This window comes from Ornithodoros turicata, chromosome 2, assembly GCF_037126465.1.
Source record: "Ornithodoros turicata isolate Travis chromosome 2, ASM3712646v1, whole genome shotgun sequence".
Classification (NCBI taxonomy): Eukaryota; Metazoa; Arthropoda; class Arachnida; order Ixodida; family Argasidae; genus Ornithodoros; species Ornithodoros turicata.
The window spans coordinates 11724004-11741881 of record NC_088202.1 but is presented as its reverse complement, the minus strand read 5'-3'; the positions used below and the strand labels follow the sequence as shown (position 1 = coordinate 11741881).

General features: G+C 46.6%; 1 protein-coding gene across 4 annotated transcripts in view; it reads left to right on the top strand.

Annotated features, from left to right (window-relative positions):
* Positions 1–17878, top strand: part of LOC135385201 (neprilysin-1-like) — a 142235-nt gene that overhangs the window by 83108 nt on the left and 41249 nt on the right. For all 4 annotated transcript variants that reach the window (XM_064614398.1, XM_064614397.1, XM_064614400.1 and 1 more), the window contains one exon: positions 7513–7704. In XM_064614398.1, the coding sequence (XP_064470468.1) occupies positions 7513–7704 (192 nt within the window). The remainder of the gene's footprint in view (positions 1–7512; positions 7705–17878) is intronic.

The window sequence follows — 17878 nt, the reverse complement described above, 5'->3', positions numbered from 1 at the left end:
GCGAGCTGCAGGCGGCGCTGGAGAGCCGGGCGTGATTTTCCTACTGTCCAAAGGGCGACGTCATCTGCATACACGGAGAACGACACTTTGCGAGGAATTACTGATTGTAGGCCGGCCATCACCACGTTAAAGAGTGTCGGGCTGAGAATGCTTCCTTGGGGGACTCCTTGGGGAACAGGATGCTGAGGGCTTTGGCCTTGGGACGTACGGACAGCGACAGTTCGGTCCGTAAGGAAGTCTTGGAGCCAGATGAAGAGCCGACCGGATACTCCAAACGAGCGCAAGGCATGCAGCACACAAATGTGCGAGACGGTATCATAGGCGCGCTTGATGTCAAGGAAGACCGATCGGACGATCCGTCGATGGGCTCGAGCATGTTGAACTGTAGAGACTAGGTCGAGAACTGGATCCATGGAGCTTCGGTGGCGACGAAATCCAGCCATTTCGTGAGGGAACGCACGTCGTTTTTCGAGCCACCAGTCGAGGCGATGCAAAACCATTCTCTCCATCAGTTTCCCCACACAGCTTGTCAGGCTCACCGGGCGAAAGGAGGATAGGGCATTTGGGGGCTTGCCTGGTTTCAGGATGGGAACAACCAAGGCCTCCTTCCATGTATGTGGTAAAGATCCTTGTTGCCAAGACGTATTATAGACATGAAGGAGAGCTTGGAGTGACCGCCCGTCAAGGTTTCGTAGGGCGGCATAGGTGATTTTATCGGGCCCAGGGGACGAGCTGGCGTTCACAAGCTTCAACGCTGCCTTTAGCTCGATTAGTGTGAAGTCGCGGTCCATAACTTCCGGGGGACGGGGCCAGTCGTGGTGAAGTTCAGCCGTCAAACTGTGGACAAAACTGTGGTGTAGGGGCGTGGTCGAGGCAGCCGCCGGAGTCGTTAGTACCACACAGAAGTCCGTCGCAAGCGTGTTCTCGTCTACACGCTGAACGATAGCCAAGGCCGCGAGACCTACTGCCATGCCATGATCCTACTTTCACATATACATATTACAAAATTAGCTTAGGATATCTCTAATACTATTTTTATGTTAAATGATATTAAGCCCCGAAGTTGACGAAATTGGCCATTTGGCCATTTCGAGTGCCGTTTTGGAAGCGATTTTGTGAAACCCGACCTCTCAGGGTGCAACAGGGGAACAAGATACGGGGTTCAAACCCCGTGATCTTACTTTCACATATACATATTACGAAATTAGCTTAGGGAATCTTTAATATTATTTTTATATCAAATGATATTAAGTCCCAGAGTTGACGAAATTGGCCACTTGGCCATTTCGAGTGCCGTTTAGGAAGCGATTTTGTCAAACGCGACCTCTCAGGGTGCAACAGGGGAACAAGATACGGGGTTCAAACCCCATGATCTTACTTTCACATATACATATTACAAAATTAGCTTAGGACATCTCTAATATTATTTTTATGTCAAATGATATTAAGCCCCGAAGTTGACGAAATTGGCCATTTCGAGTGCCGTTTTGGAAGCGATTTTGTCAAACCCGACCTCTCAGGGTGCAACAGGGGAACAAGATACGGGGTTCAAACCCCGTGATCTTACTTTCACATATACATATTACGAAATTAGCTTAGGACATCTTTAATATTATTTTTATACCAAATGATATTAAGTCTCAAAGTTGACGAAATTGGCCACTTGGCCATTTCGAGTGCCGTTTAGGAAGCGATTTTGTCAAACGCGACCTCTCAGGGTGCAACAGGGGAACAAGATACGGGGTTCAAACCCCATGATCTTACTTTCACATATACATATTACAAAATTAGCTTAGGACATCTCTAATATTATTTTTATGTCAAATGATATTAAGCCCCGAAGTTGACGAAATTGGCCATTTCGAGTGCCGTTTTGGAAGCGATTTTGTCAAACCCGACCTCTCAGGGTGCAACAGGGGAACAAGATACGGGGTTCAAACCCCGTGATCTTACTTTCACATATACATATTACGAAATTAGCTTAGGACATCTTTAATATTATTTTTATACCAAATGATATTAAGTCCCAAAGTTGACGAAATTGGCCACTTGGCCATTTCGAGTGCCGTTTAGGAAGCGATTTTGTCAAACGCGACCTCTCAGGGTGCAACAGGGGAACAAGATACGGGGTTCAAACCCCATGATCTTACTTTCACATATACATATTACAAAATTAGCTTAGGACATCTCTAATATTATTTTTATGTCAAATGATATTAAGCCCCGAAGTTGACGAAATTGGCCATTTGGCCATTTCGAGTGCCGTTTTGGAAGCGATTTTGTCAAACCCGACCTCTCAGGGTGCAACAGGGGAACGAGATACGGGGTTCAAACCCCGTGATCTTACTTTCACATATACATATTACGAAATTAGCTTAGGACATCTCTAATATTATTTTTATGTCAAATGATATTAAGCCCCGAAGTTGACGAAATTGGCCAATTGGCCATTTCGAGTGCCGTTTTGAAAGCGATTTTGTCAAACCCGACCTCTCAGGGTGCAACAGGGGAACAAGATACGGGGTTCAAACCCCGTGATCTTACTTTCACATATACATACTACAACATCAGCTTAGGACATCTTTAATATTATTTTTATATCAAATGATATTAAGCCCCGAAGTTGACGAAATTGGCCATTTGGCCGTTTCGAGTGCCGGTTTGGAAGCCATTTTGTGAAACCCGACCTCTCAGGGTGCAACATCGGAACAAGATACGGGGTTCAAACCCCGTGATCTTACTGTCACATATACATACTACAAAATTAGTTTAGGACATCTTTAATATTATTTTTATATCAAATGATATAAAGCCCCGAAGTTGACGAAATTTGCCACTTGGTCATTTGGAGTGCCGGAATGGAAGCCATTTTGTCAAACCCGACCTCTCAGGGTGCAACAGGGGAACAAGATACGGGGTTCAAACGCCGTGGTCTAACTTTCACATATACATATTACGAAATTAGCTTAGAACATCTTTAATATTATTTTTATATCAAATGATATTAAGCCCCGAAGTTGACGAAATTCGCCACTTGGCCATTTCGAGTGCCGTTTTGGAAGCGATTTTGTCAAACCCGACCTCTCAGGGTGCAACAGGGGAACAAGGTACGGGGTTCAAACCCCGTGATCTTTCTTTGACATATACATATTGCAAAATTAGCTTAGGACGCTTTTTGCTTGGGGAGTGTCGTTTCGGAAGCAGTTTCTTCAAACGCGACCTCTCCATGTACGGCCTGGCACCAGGATTAAAGGGGCTTCGCACGTTTTAAAGGGCTCGATCTGCTGGCGAACGTTGCGGTATCCTCTGTTACAATCCCAGTACAAGCCGTTCATAGTATCTTTTTGGCACAATGATACAAGTCATTTGAGTCATTGTAAAGGGCCCTGCTGCCGCCTTTTCCAAATTTTGCGGTGGTTTCCGATGCAATCACAGGAGAGGGGCACAACATGAGCCGTCGCGTCTTTATAGGTGTGTAAAATGTCTGCCACCATGATTAAAGGGGTTTTTGTCCGTTTTAAAGGGCTCTGCTGTAGCCTTTTATGGAGTTTGCGGCCGCATCCGTTATAATTGCAGTAGAACGGCAATAGCATGCATAACCCATTGCGTATACTTATATGACTTTGGAACTATGATACAAGGGGTATCGACCGTTTTAAAGGGCTCTGCTGCCGCATTTTCCGTATTTTGTGGTAGTCTCTGTTATAATCCCAGTAGAACGGCATTGCACAAGCCATTGATGACATGTCATCGGCAGCATGATACAAGGGGTCTCGCCCATTCTGAAGGGCTATGCTGCATCCTTTTCCCGATATTTGCGGTCGCCCGTGTTATGATCTCGGTAGAATGACATAGTATAAGTTGTTGATAATATGACTGTGACAGCATGACACAAGGGGTTTTGCTCGTTTAAGAGGGCTCTGCTGCCACGTTTGCCGAATTTGGCGATCGCCTGTGTTATAACTCCAGCAGAATAGGATTGCACAAGACACTGGTAACTTTCTTTTCGCTCCATGATACAGGGAGTTTCGCCCGTTTTATAAGGCATTGCTGCCGCCGTATCCAAATTATGCAGTCTCCTCTTGCGCAATTCCGGTAGAAAGGCACATGATAAGCCGTCATTAATATGCCTTTGGTACCATGATACAAGGGGTTTCGTATGTTTTAAAGGACTCTGTTGCTGCCTTTTCCGCATTTGGTGGTCGCTTCTGTTGCGGTCCCTGTAGAAGAGCATCATAAGCCGTTGATAATATCTGTTTGGAACCATGATTAAAGATGTTTTGCCCGTTCTAAAGGGCTCTGCTGCGGTCTTTTACGGATAGTACGGTCGCCTCCGTTACAATCCCAGTGGGAGGGGCAATAGCATAAGCCGTCTCGAATATGCCTGTGACAGCATGATACAAAGGGTTTTGCCCGTTTTAGAGGGCTCTGCCGGCGCCTCTTCCAAATTTTGCGGTCACCACTGTCAAAATCCCAGTACAAGGGCCTAGTATAAGTCGTTGATAATGGCTTCGCTATGCAGAATTCACCAGTGACTCTTTGTTGTGTATTCCTTGGATGCCCCTGCCATCATCGGGGTTGCAGAAAGGTTACTTTTTACTTTTCTCAAAGAAGTTGGCAAGTGATGCAATGTTTCAGAAGGATACTGTGGTGGTGATGGTGAAAGGGCTTGCCGTTGTCGGCCTCACGTATATGGGCACCGTCACGACTGACGCCCTGGGGAAATGTGCGTCCTGGGCAGACTTCTAGGGTCACTGTGGGTCATTTCTTGCAGGTCGAGGTGTAAGCAAACCATGGACTTGTTTATTCGTGCTGCACTTCGAGAAAAATTGGTTGATTACCATGAACAGTGAAATTCAAACGGCTTCGTAACGGATATGCTCTCAAGCGGTGAACCACCCCAGGCCATAGTCATGAACTATTTGTTGTTGTTGTTGTAACGGATATGTATTTTCATCTATGATGTCTTTTCCTCAGACTTTAGCACCAGTGCTCGTAGGTGTCTGTTGCCGTGTAAATGTTCGGACTGCCGGCGATTTGCTGTGCAAGTTCACTTTTGTGCCCCGTATCTTGGCAAGTTTTTTTCCTTGCCGTCGCGGCTCTCTCACGCTGAATTCAAACGGTAGGTATCAGCCTTTGGTCCGTTGCGCAACTCGTATCAGCAGCGAAGAAGAACGACAATTTCTTCTTTGTCATTGTTGTTGCGGCTGGCACTATCATCAATGCGCATAGAAGGCAAGATGCGGTACCCGGCGTGATAAGATGTCTGCGTGATTTCGAGTGGAGAGAACCATAGGGTGGTATATCTATATGGATACATATCTATGCGTATATGCATTGGTGGCCAAGCTGTATCGGGAAATCTCATGAATTAGAGGGGGGGGGGTTGGAAAAATTCAGGGGGAGTGTACACCTCCCTGGGGGGGTGGGGGTAATGACCCTAGGAAAGGACCGCAATTATAGCAAAGTACCTTAGCGTGAACAGCTGAGCGGTATAGTTATTAGGCATTCGCATATACAATTCGTCAATGAGAAACTTCACTTGACACACCAGCAGAGACAAATGAGCTTCTTTTCCAAATTAGACATTGAAAATTTGAAAGGCGTTGCAAGTTCTTCGTACATAGTTCTTCACGAACGATTATCCCAACGTTCAGGAGCACTGAAAGTGTCGGTTTACACACTGTATTGCTGATTTTGCTTGCATTTTCAAAGTGAAAAAGAAAAAGGAAATCATGGAAAGAGAAATAATTAAAAATATTCACACAATGACCCTCGAACATAACTACTCCATGTATTTTTTTTCTTTTTTTTTCACTGCGCCTCTCTGTGCTCAGTATACAGTTTTTGGTGCATGATATCTGGAGAGGCTGCTGCTATGCTGGAAGCCCATAAACTTAGTGTAATAATTAAGATGACGTCATTCTCTGCACTTGTCTCCACTATAACTTCTCAATTATCATATTACTTACAGTGTAGTTTATCAAAATGCACGTTCAGGCCAGATCGCTAATCGCTATAACTACTAGCTGACATTCATGAGTCACAAGAACTGCTCGAATGTGAATGTCCTTCCTAACGTCGACAGGAGCAGCACTACATCGAGCAAGGGTAAAAACAATGAAAACCTGGATAAAAAGCCTGAAAACCTGGTCTCATTCCGAATTCTTCATTATTGGTGTGCGCGTGTGTGTGGGAGGGGGGGGGCAGCTTTATTCTATTTAGTGGTCAAGAGCCCTCGGGACACAGAATAGCTGACTGCAAGCCATGCACATACGGCCAGCGTGTGTGAGAGCCCTGATTGCCCTGATCTAAGCATTACTTCATCTTAAGCGAGAAATAAATAATGTACTCGAGGGCGCGTAGCACTTGTTTAGCGTTATCTCCAAATCTGGTATTTAGTTCTGCTCCAAAATATCTGGTCCAAAGAAGTCGCGTTTGATCAAATTATTGCCACTCACATCGCCACAGCACTCGCAGACGCCAAACTGTCCGTATCTTCCATTTCATTTAGTAATAACTCTATATATAAACGTGATATCGAAGATGTCATCGCTTAATTACGTAGTCTGTGTATCCATGCTCAATAGCTATATGAGTCCGCGGCCCATACCTGGTTCCCTTGCCAGAGCCCGCGAAGTAGCGTTTGGTCAAATCATTCATTTTCAAGCGACCAAAGAACAAACAGGAGACAAGATCAGACACAAGTCGCTCTGTTGTTGTTTCGTGTTTGTTCTTTGGTCGCTTGTGGATTTACACCAACCAGCCCAATCTATATACTTCAGACATTCTGCCAAATCGTCGCCCAAGTGGCACTCACTGGCACCAATTTGTCAGTTTCCTCTATTTTAGCTCGTAATAACTCTTGATACCAATTTGATACTGACGGTATCATCATAAAATTACGTAGTCTGTGTATCGGCTGCGGACCGTAGCTGCTGTCCTTGCTGCACTCTTAGAACTCGCATTTAGTGAATTTGTCGTCCAGAAGGCTATCACAGGCGCCAACCTGCCAATTTCATCCGGCAATCTCCCGATATCTGGAAAGTCTCATGCTCGTTCCCAGAGTTATACATCACGTCTTATTCTTTATCTTACGCGAATGCTCCCGGGCGTGTTATCTGTGTTGTTATCAGGTCTGGGTGCGAAACGGGAATTGTTCACCTCAGATATGTCCTCCTCTCCCTGCCCAGGTCTGTTCCTCCTCACGTACTCACGCACCACCCTGTAAACTTAGCTTCCTTGCGTAGTCCTCTGCTATCAGGTCAAGCCGGGTTTCAGAGGGGGTGTCCCTGAATGCTGCTCTTGTTAGAGAAAAAAGTTGGGCGTTCACTACTAGCAACGCCGGCCGCGTGTATATAGGACTGTTATCCAACTACTGCACATGCTGGAACATAGTGCTTCCATTAGGGCGATAAAGCGAACGTTGCCTTGAGGCACGAGGCTTGGAACTTGATGCTAAGATGAACTAGCATAGGTGACTCTCATTCAAGCCGTATCTGTTCGCCCCAGATTGACCAGGCGACTTTCGGCATCGGACGGAACCAGCTCATAAATGCGACATCGCCGGAGAACAAACCCATTGTCGACGCGTACAAGGCCTTCATCAAGGGAGGCATGAAGGCTTTCGACCCACAGTTGAAAGAGGACGAACTCGACAGAATGGTTGAAAATGTATTCAATTTGGAAGCAGAACTTGCGAAGGTGAGTACAGTTACATTATTGTAAGGTATGTAGTCAGAACGCATACATTGCTGTTGTAGACAGATCGCGACTATCACTGCCTACCTCCAGCGGGAATACAGTGCAGTCACAACGTGTAAATGCAAGTGCCCCTCCCTTAGAATTTCCATGACGGAGAAAGACGAAGGGTGGTGGAAGTAATGGAACTGCTTGCCGTAGACGACCACACTCAGGCGGGCGACGTCACGTTTATGGAAGGGGGTGGGATCGTGCGTACTGGGGACGACTTCACAGGGAACTGTGCCGACATGTGCCATATCCCCGTGATAACAATTTTCTTCTAATTCGTCACCCTTTCCATGTAGATAAGGATTAATGGACGTTTACTTGCTGTATACCTTTAAAGCGCCACTGGGACTAAATGTCGCGCAATTAACGTTCCCACTGTCGCCCGCTGTATTCTCCCAAAATATTCTTTCTCTATTTGAAGCGGGAGTACAATAGGGCTAGTTTCTAGTTTTGAGAAGTGTGACGTCACAAGGGGTGCACAATCTGCAATGTTTCTGGCAACGTCGCTCCCCGAATGTTTATTTCTGCATCCTCACGACAGTTGCTAGTAGGCTTCCAGTGTTGAATGAAGTGTGAATACGTTTGCACTCTTGCTATGAGGAAGACACCAAATCTCAGTGATGTTACCTGCACTTGGAGAATCCGAATTTATGCTGTTTTGGGGCTCCTTGCGAAACTTAGTGGAAGCGCGTAATGTTGGCGCTTGACAGCATTTCTCTTTTGCCCACTCAGTGGTTGAGTGAGGTTGATTTAGAATAGTAAATAAAATAAGCATCAGTTCCTAGTTCGCAGCGTCACTTTAAAGGCGGTATTCTTAAACGGTCATCGACTGAACACTCCGATTCTACTTCAGTGAGTAAAGAAAAGATGCTCTCCTCCACTTGAGGAGCCATGAGGATTTAAAGGGGCCGTAAACAGGCCACCAAACATTTCTGAGATAATGATACTCCATGAAAGAACGCAGATCATAATACCCAAATATACATTTCGCTCGGCTCGTGCCAGCTCATTGACCCATATAACTGCTTTCAAGGATGAGTAACAACCGAGCCTCTCTCCACCACGCATACGTCACATGGCTACGTAGCGTTTTGCCGTCCAATCGGGGGGCCGAGTTGCGCACATGACGTTTCAAATTACCAGCCAATAAACATACTTCGTTATCAGCTGTGAGTCGGAGCGCTCAGTTTGTTTGTGTGAAACGACGTTTTGCGCTCCGTGGTTCCGAAATTCAACGTCATGACATCTTCGACATCTCCGGCTGGCGCAAACGTCAACAGTTGGGCTGCTATCACATGACGCGATTCGAACCCGGGTTCCTCCCAGTCATGACGTGACATGGCCAGCACGCTATCCACTGTACCACGCGAGCTGGTGACGCGATGCCGCGTGGCTCAAACCAAAGTACGGCAGCCCAGTTGTCGGAACCATTCGAAGATGACGAAGATGTTCCATCGCGCACCTACCTAAGATTCCGGAACTGTAGTCCCGGATATGCATTCGCGCTCCTGGTGTGCTGCGTGCTACTGCCCGGAAAACGTAGAGCGCGTACGATACCTAAATTAAACGCATTTCTTTTTCAGTTTGAGGCTGTAACTGTTTAGATTTTGAATAGAAGAGGATTCACGTTCATCTAGTCCAATTCCGCATTTGAAATGAAATCACACATGGAACACTCGATCGTAATTGGTGAGGAAGTGCTACGTCAAAATGGGGGTGGGGGACGTAAAGTTAGAGCGCGGAGGGGAACTAAAATGCGAAAGATTGCAGTGAATATTTCATCCGTATGCAAGCGCCTTTTGTTTTTGAGCGTTAGTAATTGCAAGAAGTTTTCACTGCATAAGTTTCAATAATATAACACAAAGAAATGTGCACCTTTTGTACCTATTTACGGCCCCTTTAAGGAAACGACACTGCCTTGTAGCGCGTGCTTCGTGCCGGCGGTGTCGTTTAGCGCGCGCCAGGAAAGTGCAAAGGATTTCGTCCGTCCGTGGGGACGTCTCGAGTCAAGGTGGACATTTGAAGCATGACATTGGTCTTGAGAAGCAGCTCGAGTAGTGTATCAAATCCCCCAAGCAATAGTTTCCCCGCGAATCACGTCGTACATGTTGTCACGTAAGGGGTATAACCATATCGTATTTACGAAGGGTTCGGTTTCTCTCATCGTGTCTTGCATCTCTATCATAACGCTAATGTGCTGCTGACCCAGTGACGCCGACTGCATACAACGAGAAGCATGGTGATATTCCGAGCGTCTGTCGGTCGGTCGTGAAGGTTACCAAGGTGCGACCAGACGCTCCCTGATTGGTCTCGTCCGCGCCGCGAAAGGGCGCTCACTGATTGACCTTGTCGGGTGATGTTTCCAGGGAGGGCATCTCGGAATACTCTCAATATGCGTCGTCTGCTCTTGCCATGTGTTACATCAAACTGCACAGGGACAACCCACGTCAGATTTTCGGCGTTATTATGGGCTATGAACGTGGAGTAAAACGGCACTATAACTTCGGAGTCGACTGGGACGGATGCGATAGTCCCTCTGTTGCCATCTTTGTTATTATTTCAGGACCCCAGAAAATCCAGAGCATTCCTGCGAGTCACGACGTTCCAAGAAGCAACACAGGAAGGCTACGAAGCTAGTAAAATAAGAAAAAAAAAGTCGAAAAAGTAGTTATGTTCACGCGCAACATGCATGGCGGCAAAGTTCCGCCATTAGTGGAACGCCATGGTGAGCAGTTATTTGAACCTGTTGCCGGCATTCTTTAACGGTTACGGTTCAGTTCTTGTTCAGCTCCAAGATCGCGTCGACGGTTTCGGTACGGTTCAGCTCCCCAGACTATCCCGCGGAAGAAAGAGCCTATCCCGAAACTTTGATCTCTACCATGCTGCTTTTGTCATGCAGTGCTAACTCAATAGCAGATCTAAAAATGTTCTGAAATGAACCTACGTACTTCTTAAATTGTAGTGCTATCTCTCCTGGTTATAAGGAAAGAAAGTTTTGCAACGGTGATAAATCTGTAATTAAAAATATGATGCAAAAGCTGCATGACTATAACTCAAATACTGCACTACCAGTAGTAGGGTACTGTCTCAGCCTGAATGTGATATCAGTGGTGTTACACAGCATTTGAACATCGCCCATAGCATTTGACTTATAAAGTCATTAAATACCATCAAATAATTTTAGTTAGGCATCGTGTAGGTCGGTTGATGTATGGAGATGTCGAATAAGAGCAAAAGATTGTCAGAACTTACTATGTTCCGTACGTAAACATTGGTCTCCCCCACGCCTTTCAAATCCCGAATGACACGTTAGAGTGTCCGCACGGTCTTTTGCAAGTCTTCATAAAAAATAACAGCATAAGTAACAGAGCATAACAGACAGAACATAAGTAACACCACTTGTGCCGAAGCCTGAAAGCTGACTACAAACAAGCTGTCACAAAGAAAAAAGAAAAGAAAAAAGAAACAAAAAAAAACGACCATAAACAATAAATAAAAACAATGTCATTTTATTTAAAGCAGAATTGTGCTGGTATAAAAACTTTGAGAAATTTTCTGTTATGTGGGTGAACCATGTGGTGTTTTGATTCTCACAGCGTTCAAGCTTCAAAGGCCTGTTGGCTTTGTTAAATCATCACGCATGCAAAAAGAACATTACCGTACAAGTACTGCTACTCTTCAAGCTTCCACTTAAGGTGTTGGTTCTCGTTTTCGGCTTCCTTGAGCTGATCCTACTAAGTGAAAAGTCCTCGATAAATACACCGACTTTTGCTTACCAGCGTGAGTCCCGACGTGACCATGTTGAGTGGAACACGGCGTTATGCACCTGGCTGCACGAACATGTCCATTGCTATCCAGAAACAACATTCCGTAAGCCGAATCACAGAGCAGACGCCGTCCCCTGGTATTCAGGCGGGAGGAAAGAAGTAGGTAAAACAGGTTAAAGGACAATCTTCGAGTGAAGCGAGATCGGCTCTCGTCCATGCAGCCTCGATATTTTATCGCTAGGCCATATTGGAATAATTGTTTCCTTTCGATCCCTGAGTGACATGCACGCCGCCTTCAAATGTGACCATGTGGTACGTTGCGCAGGCTAGACGACACACCAGGACTTCTTTTAAAAAGAACACCCTATTGTATGAAAAACAAAACAAAACAAGAAAGCAAAGACAAGCCCTAAGTTATGCAAGCCCAACCGCATATCGCCCATACCCGCGACAACCCGCTTCCGTGCACCTAGAGAGTGCTGCTGAAAGAAACACTCCCGCACCAGCTTTGGTTCTGTAGCGTTTGTGTAAATTCGCTGCAACACTGAATGTTCAGCACACGCTGAAAAAAAAGAAAAAAAAACACCATCTGTTAGGAAAGTGTACTGAGTGAAGAAACATAGTTCACTAAATATTTTGTTCTAGACCGCATTGGACAAATTGAAATCCGGTGGAAGAGCTTTTTGTTCCACTTTTGTTTTCAATTATCTAATTTTCACTGATACGAAGCAGAGTTTTATCCGAGAACAAAATGTCACTTGGGAACTTCCAATGACCAAGATGAAGCCTCGCCTTTGTTCAAGGTTATCCATTACGGTGACGGCCTAGGATCTTTTGATGCGTGGGAGACCACGTACTATAGAGAGAACGTTGGGCTGCGCCGAAATACCATGTCAGTGGCAGGACTAGCGAGTCACACTTGTCGTAATCAAGAAAATCACTTCTATCATACCACGGACAGGTCACATGGTGGATACACCATCAGGGTCGTCATGCGTTGAGAATACATCCCCAAGCAGCACGCCAATATTGGTCCAATGTTGGACCCATATGGGCTGCCAAGATTGCCAATATTGGTCCAATATGGGCTGCCAATATTGAACCAATATGAGGAGTGCAACCAGGCTCTATATTGGACCAATATGGGCTGCCCACATTGGCAAGCCCATTTTGCGCCAATATTGCCAATATTTCTGTGATAACATAAACGGGGAGTCCGTGTAATAATAAAGCATTATCCTGTATAATGTTCACCACTGATTATATTTTTCTCTGATTTTTGCTTTATTTCCGCGGATCTAATTGATCCACGTTGCACATGATTGCAAAAAAGAAAAAAAGAAAAGCACGGCATCGCCCAAAAAAAACGAAGAACGGGTGCTACGCCCACCTTACGAAGCACACAAACAGTCCCACGAAACAGTCAATGCAAAAGATCCCTCAGAAGCCTTCATTGGGATCGCAAAATTCTATGGACTTGTAGAGCAGGTGGTGTTCCCCTACATGAGTCCTGACCGGCGATGATGGAATGTCCCAGTGGGCAGATGGGCGTGGCCTCACGCTAGGACGGTGCCGGTAGAACTGGCTGCCAGGCGCAGTAGCGCGCGGCAGCAGAGGCGCGTCGTCGTCCACGTGCCACTACATCACTCCCCCCTCAGACGCGGAGCGGTGCATGCAGTTGAGGTTCGCGTCGATACCATGAAGAGGAGAATGAGGACGACTCGTGGATGGTGGACGAATGGACACACTGCTTGTGATTGCGGCTGTTGATGCAGCAGCAGCGGGATGGCGGGAACAAGAACGCTGCGATCCGGGCGGGTTCCACTGATGGGATGTGAATGCCGATTGTGTTGAGTGTCTGCTGAGTGCGTTGAGCCCTTGTTGAGTGCTTGTTGAGTGATTGCTGCCGAGCGTTGATTGTTGCTGGGTGAGTGCGTCGCTGAGTGGGCGACAGTACCGTGACCGGTACGAGAGCGTGAATGCCGGTTGCCGCCAGAGAAATGCCGGGGAGGACCATCATGAAGCAGGTGGAGGCCGGGAAGTCAGCTTACCGTGGTCTCCCTGCGGGTCCCCGGTGAAACAGTGGTCCCGGTGCGCCTTGCCTGCTGGAGGCTGGTTTGCCGAAAAATGCCGAAAGGATGGTGAATGGCCGAATTACGCCGAGCATGGTGTTCGTTGTTCGGGTCACCAAATGTAGAGGAGGTAGTGTTCCCCTACATGAGTCCTGACCGGCGATGATACAATGTCCCAGCCGGCAGATGGACGTGGCCTCACGCTAGGAATGTGCCGATAGAACTGGCTGCCAGGCGCTGTAGCGCGCGGCAGCAGAGGCGCGTCGTCGTCGTCGTCGTCCACGGGCCGCCACAGTCTAAAATTTTCTAACCCGCTCCCAGACTACAAAAGAGCGAAACACTTTCGTGACGGTGACTGACATACGCCAGAGCAATTCTCACTGCTTGCAGCAACTTGAAAGCACCTGATTTTACAGAAGAGCCATCCCTTCCTATCAAACATTATGTTTTTTACTTGACCTGCCGCATTTCCGTTATCATTACAGCAACCAGCGACATTTTAGCCCAATGAAACGTCCGTTCGAGCTCTCGCGCATGCGCATTAGCTGTAGGACGCGTGATTTCGCTTAAAGGGATAGTCGCATCCGGAAGCGTGTTCCGGAACTATTATGGTCATGTTCCCTGTCGTTCATAATGTACGCCGGCAAATTTTCTAAGCACAAATCCACTTGGTTGACTCAGAAACGATTTTTAAATGTTCGCGCTTCCGGCGCGTACGGCAATCCCCGCAAGGCGCCGACACTGGATGACGTCACCCGGGTAAACCAACCATCAGGAGGCGCTCCTTCCCGCCGCAGATTCTGTGTGTGTCTGAGCGTGCGTCTGACCCTTTTTCTTGTTGTCTTGTCGCGTTTGCTTTGAAGTACTTTGAACTACATCGTGTGGCCTAGGATTTCACGCCGTTGACGTGCGATGTCACAGCCAGGAAACCGGTGCTACGTGCTCGGGTGCATCCCGAGCTTGCATTTCACCGACCTCGCAATGGCGAAACGAAAGTGGGAGGCAGCGATCGCCAGCCACTACTGTGGTGTGGCCCAAGGGTTGAATGTGTCACGCGTCTGTTCCTGTCATTTCGCCGACGACGCCTATTTTGATGAAGATGTATTGCAAGTTCGGCTCGGGCTACGGCAGAAACAGAACCGGCTGAAGATTGACGCCGTGCCTACCACATTCGATCAGGAACAAGGGCAGGGACCAGTAACGGAGGTAAGTGACAATTTTGCGTGGTCACAGCTACGCTGCGATGAAAAATATCAGTTGTCACAGTAAACATCATCGCGAACACCTGGCCTCGCCGCCGATTGTAACGTCACAGTCACACCGGCTACACAAATTATTACAATGATTGCAGCATCCTGACGCAATAGTACGCGTACTCTAGAGAAAAAAGATTGGTGTGTTGTTGCTGTGCTAATTGTCGCCAGTATTATGCAGGAGTAACGTAACACTCCCACATGACAGCGTTATTCTAATGTTATTGCAGCTAGTGGATGTTTCTACAGTTCAGAGTGTAAGCCTGATGGCAGCATTCAGGGATGTGAAAACATCGCAATCTGTGTTTGGCTACGTCCGAGGCACTTGCATCAGTATTCTACTGCAGCCTTGTTGCTAATTTCTGGCTCTATTTCAGGCGGCAGCAAGCATGTCAACGGAATCAACTGGATTTGGTATGTTTTGTCAAGCCACGAAAATATTGCAATTCTTTTTGCACGTCCCACAAAATAATGGATATGTACGAGCCCTGAAAATTGTCGAGTTCTGTGAAAGGAATCTTGTGTGATGCGGCTGCCAGCGTTTATAACGTAATGTCGACAGGGAAATAACTGTGCCAGTGAAATAGGGACTGCAAAGGGGAAGATTTATTTGCATAGTAATTTTTATGTTTGTTATTGTACCCGCTAGGCCCTCAACGTATTCTTTTGAGTGTTAACACTCTAGGCATTATTTCAGATGTGGAGGTCATGGCTGAAGCAAGTGCTGGGGACTCACTTCCCACTTCACGGCGCATCTCACAAGGGGGTTGTCATCCCCTGATTCCAGGAAGAGGAAAACAATGGACACAGACTTGCATAGCGTATTAGTACACCAGATATGGATCTGCCAACATGAACCCTCCTAACATCCCTGTGGCAGCATACCTGTAACCACCCAGACTTCACACCACATTAATTTAGAACCACAGCACAACATAATAAACCTAAGCTATTTTGTTATTCCCACTCCGTCATACTCCATTGTACAATAAATCGATGCAATTATAGGTCATTCTTTATTCCCGTCACTACACCCACCTCGGCACTAACTTAGTGCAGTACAGCCTGGATTTGATGACAGAGCTAATACCGCCACGTGTAGTAGTTTTTGCTGTACAGACGGGTAGGCAGTCTGTTGACTGCAACTGGAGAATCAGAGTGACAAGACAAAACATCCCCCACACTGCAATGACGAAAAGACCACACCTATAGTATCCTCGAAAACCTCTGATGGGAGGCAAGGGGGACGACCAAGGGCTCACTTACACGAAGTGTGCCTATGTCAGCAAAATTTTTGTCTTGCCACTACATGTCTCCAGTTCCAGCCATCAGTATGCACCAGCTTGTCTCTCTTGCCAAGACACCCTTGTTTCGATGGTCCTAACGCTGATAGCCTTGATAAGACGTAGACGGGAACTCCCTCCTGATAGCTCGGACAACGCATCCAGGAACCTGTCGTCTGTTCCTTGGGCCAAGGTATCCCCAGACCCATCTTGTGAATGACTAGTATGCCGTGAACCTCAGGCAGCTGGAAAAGACAACACCACATGACATTTCTTTTTGTTTAGCATTATATCTTGTGGGCATTTGCATACCTGCCAAATCTCCAGCAGTGTTGGGAAGACAATGGCCAGAACAGAAGAACAGACACTATCCCAACCTTGGAGTTCAAAGCCTGTGCATTCATTCCTTAGTTCCATGGTCTCCCGCATTTTGAATGTGGAAGGTTGGCAGGTGTGCAACATACTACAACAGAAAAAAGTCCGCCTCTTTCAGGATGAGCCCGATTCCAACTGTTAACTCCCTCCCAAACCAGCTTCCCTCCAATTTCGGCAAAATCCAATTTCTCCCAAAATATGTTACATGACCAGAATTCAGGGACACCTCCTCTGATGCAGGTTCTGCCTGATAGCAGAAGAACGTGTAAGAAAGCCAACTTGAAAGAAAAGTATGCGGCGAGGAGGAAGGAAGATGGAATGAGACGTGGGCAGACGAGAAAGGGAATTTGTACATCAGATATCGCGCGCGGAGCCCGGCTATCAGCAGCAATTGCCCAGCGCAGAATGAAAACGTGATGAATCAGCTTTGATAAGCTTTGCCAAACTTTTCTTCGCTGTGCTGCTGCTCAGAGTTCTGGGGTGCTGCTCATAGCGTGTGGAACGGGGGGATTGCCACTTGTAAGGCTAGCCCTGGTTCATTTTTTGTTCTCTCTGTGGGGAATGGGGATGCCGTCGACGATGACCAATGTGTGTCCTGGGGCGACTTCTGAAGGAAATGTGCCGACGCATGTGTGACAGCGTCTGAGGAAAAGCCCAGAAATTATCCTACATTATGCTGAAAAGAAATTATGCTCTATAAGTTAAGAAAGCGAATTCAGTAACCGCACCTCACTTTGTTACCTGCACCTTGTTACTCAGTGATCACTGTATCGTACGCTTCAGTTTGTTCTTGGCCTTATCATGAGGACACTTCAATGCTTCCAATTCTTGCTTCCAATTCCAAATGAATGCTACCAATTCCAAATTTTGCGTCTTAGTCTCTTCCCAGCACCATCAAGAATGCTTGTCGGTTATCAACTGCCTCCCTTAGAGAAATAAAAATAAGAAAATAAACAAGCGGAAGACTGCTTATTTTCAGAACATCTAGAGGTGAAAGCAGAGTCACGTTCGGCACAAGAAAGTGCCGAAACCAACACTTCCTAATAATGTCGGGCATGCACGCTTACGTCACCTATATGGAGGCCTGCGACCTGCTTCGAGCTTTCTTCTCGTTCGTTCTTTCATTTACTTCATGGCAGCATCCACAATAGTAACAGCAGGCCTTCCAATGCGACGCAAAGGACAGGCCTTCTCCATATCCTGTAGGTGTTGCTCAAATAGGCGCCCGAATCAAAAACAAAAGGAAGAGAGATGCCCAAGCAGCACAATGTCTCGAGTGCAATAGTGGTGGACGGTATGTGTATTATCAATGTAATTAGTGCGGCCGTTAATTATTTTTGTAATAATTCCTGAAAACAAGCTGAGCGCGCAATTCC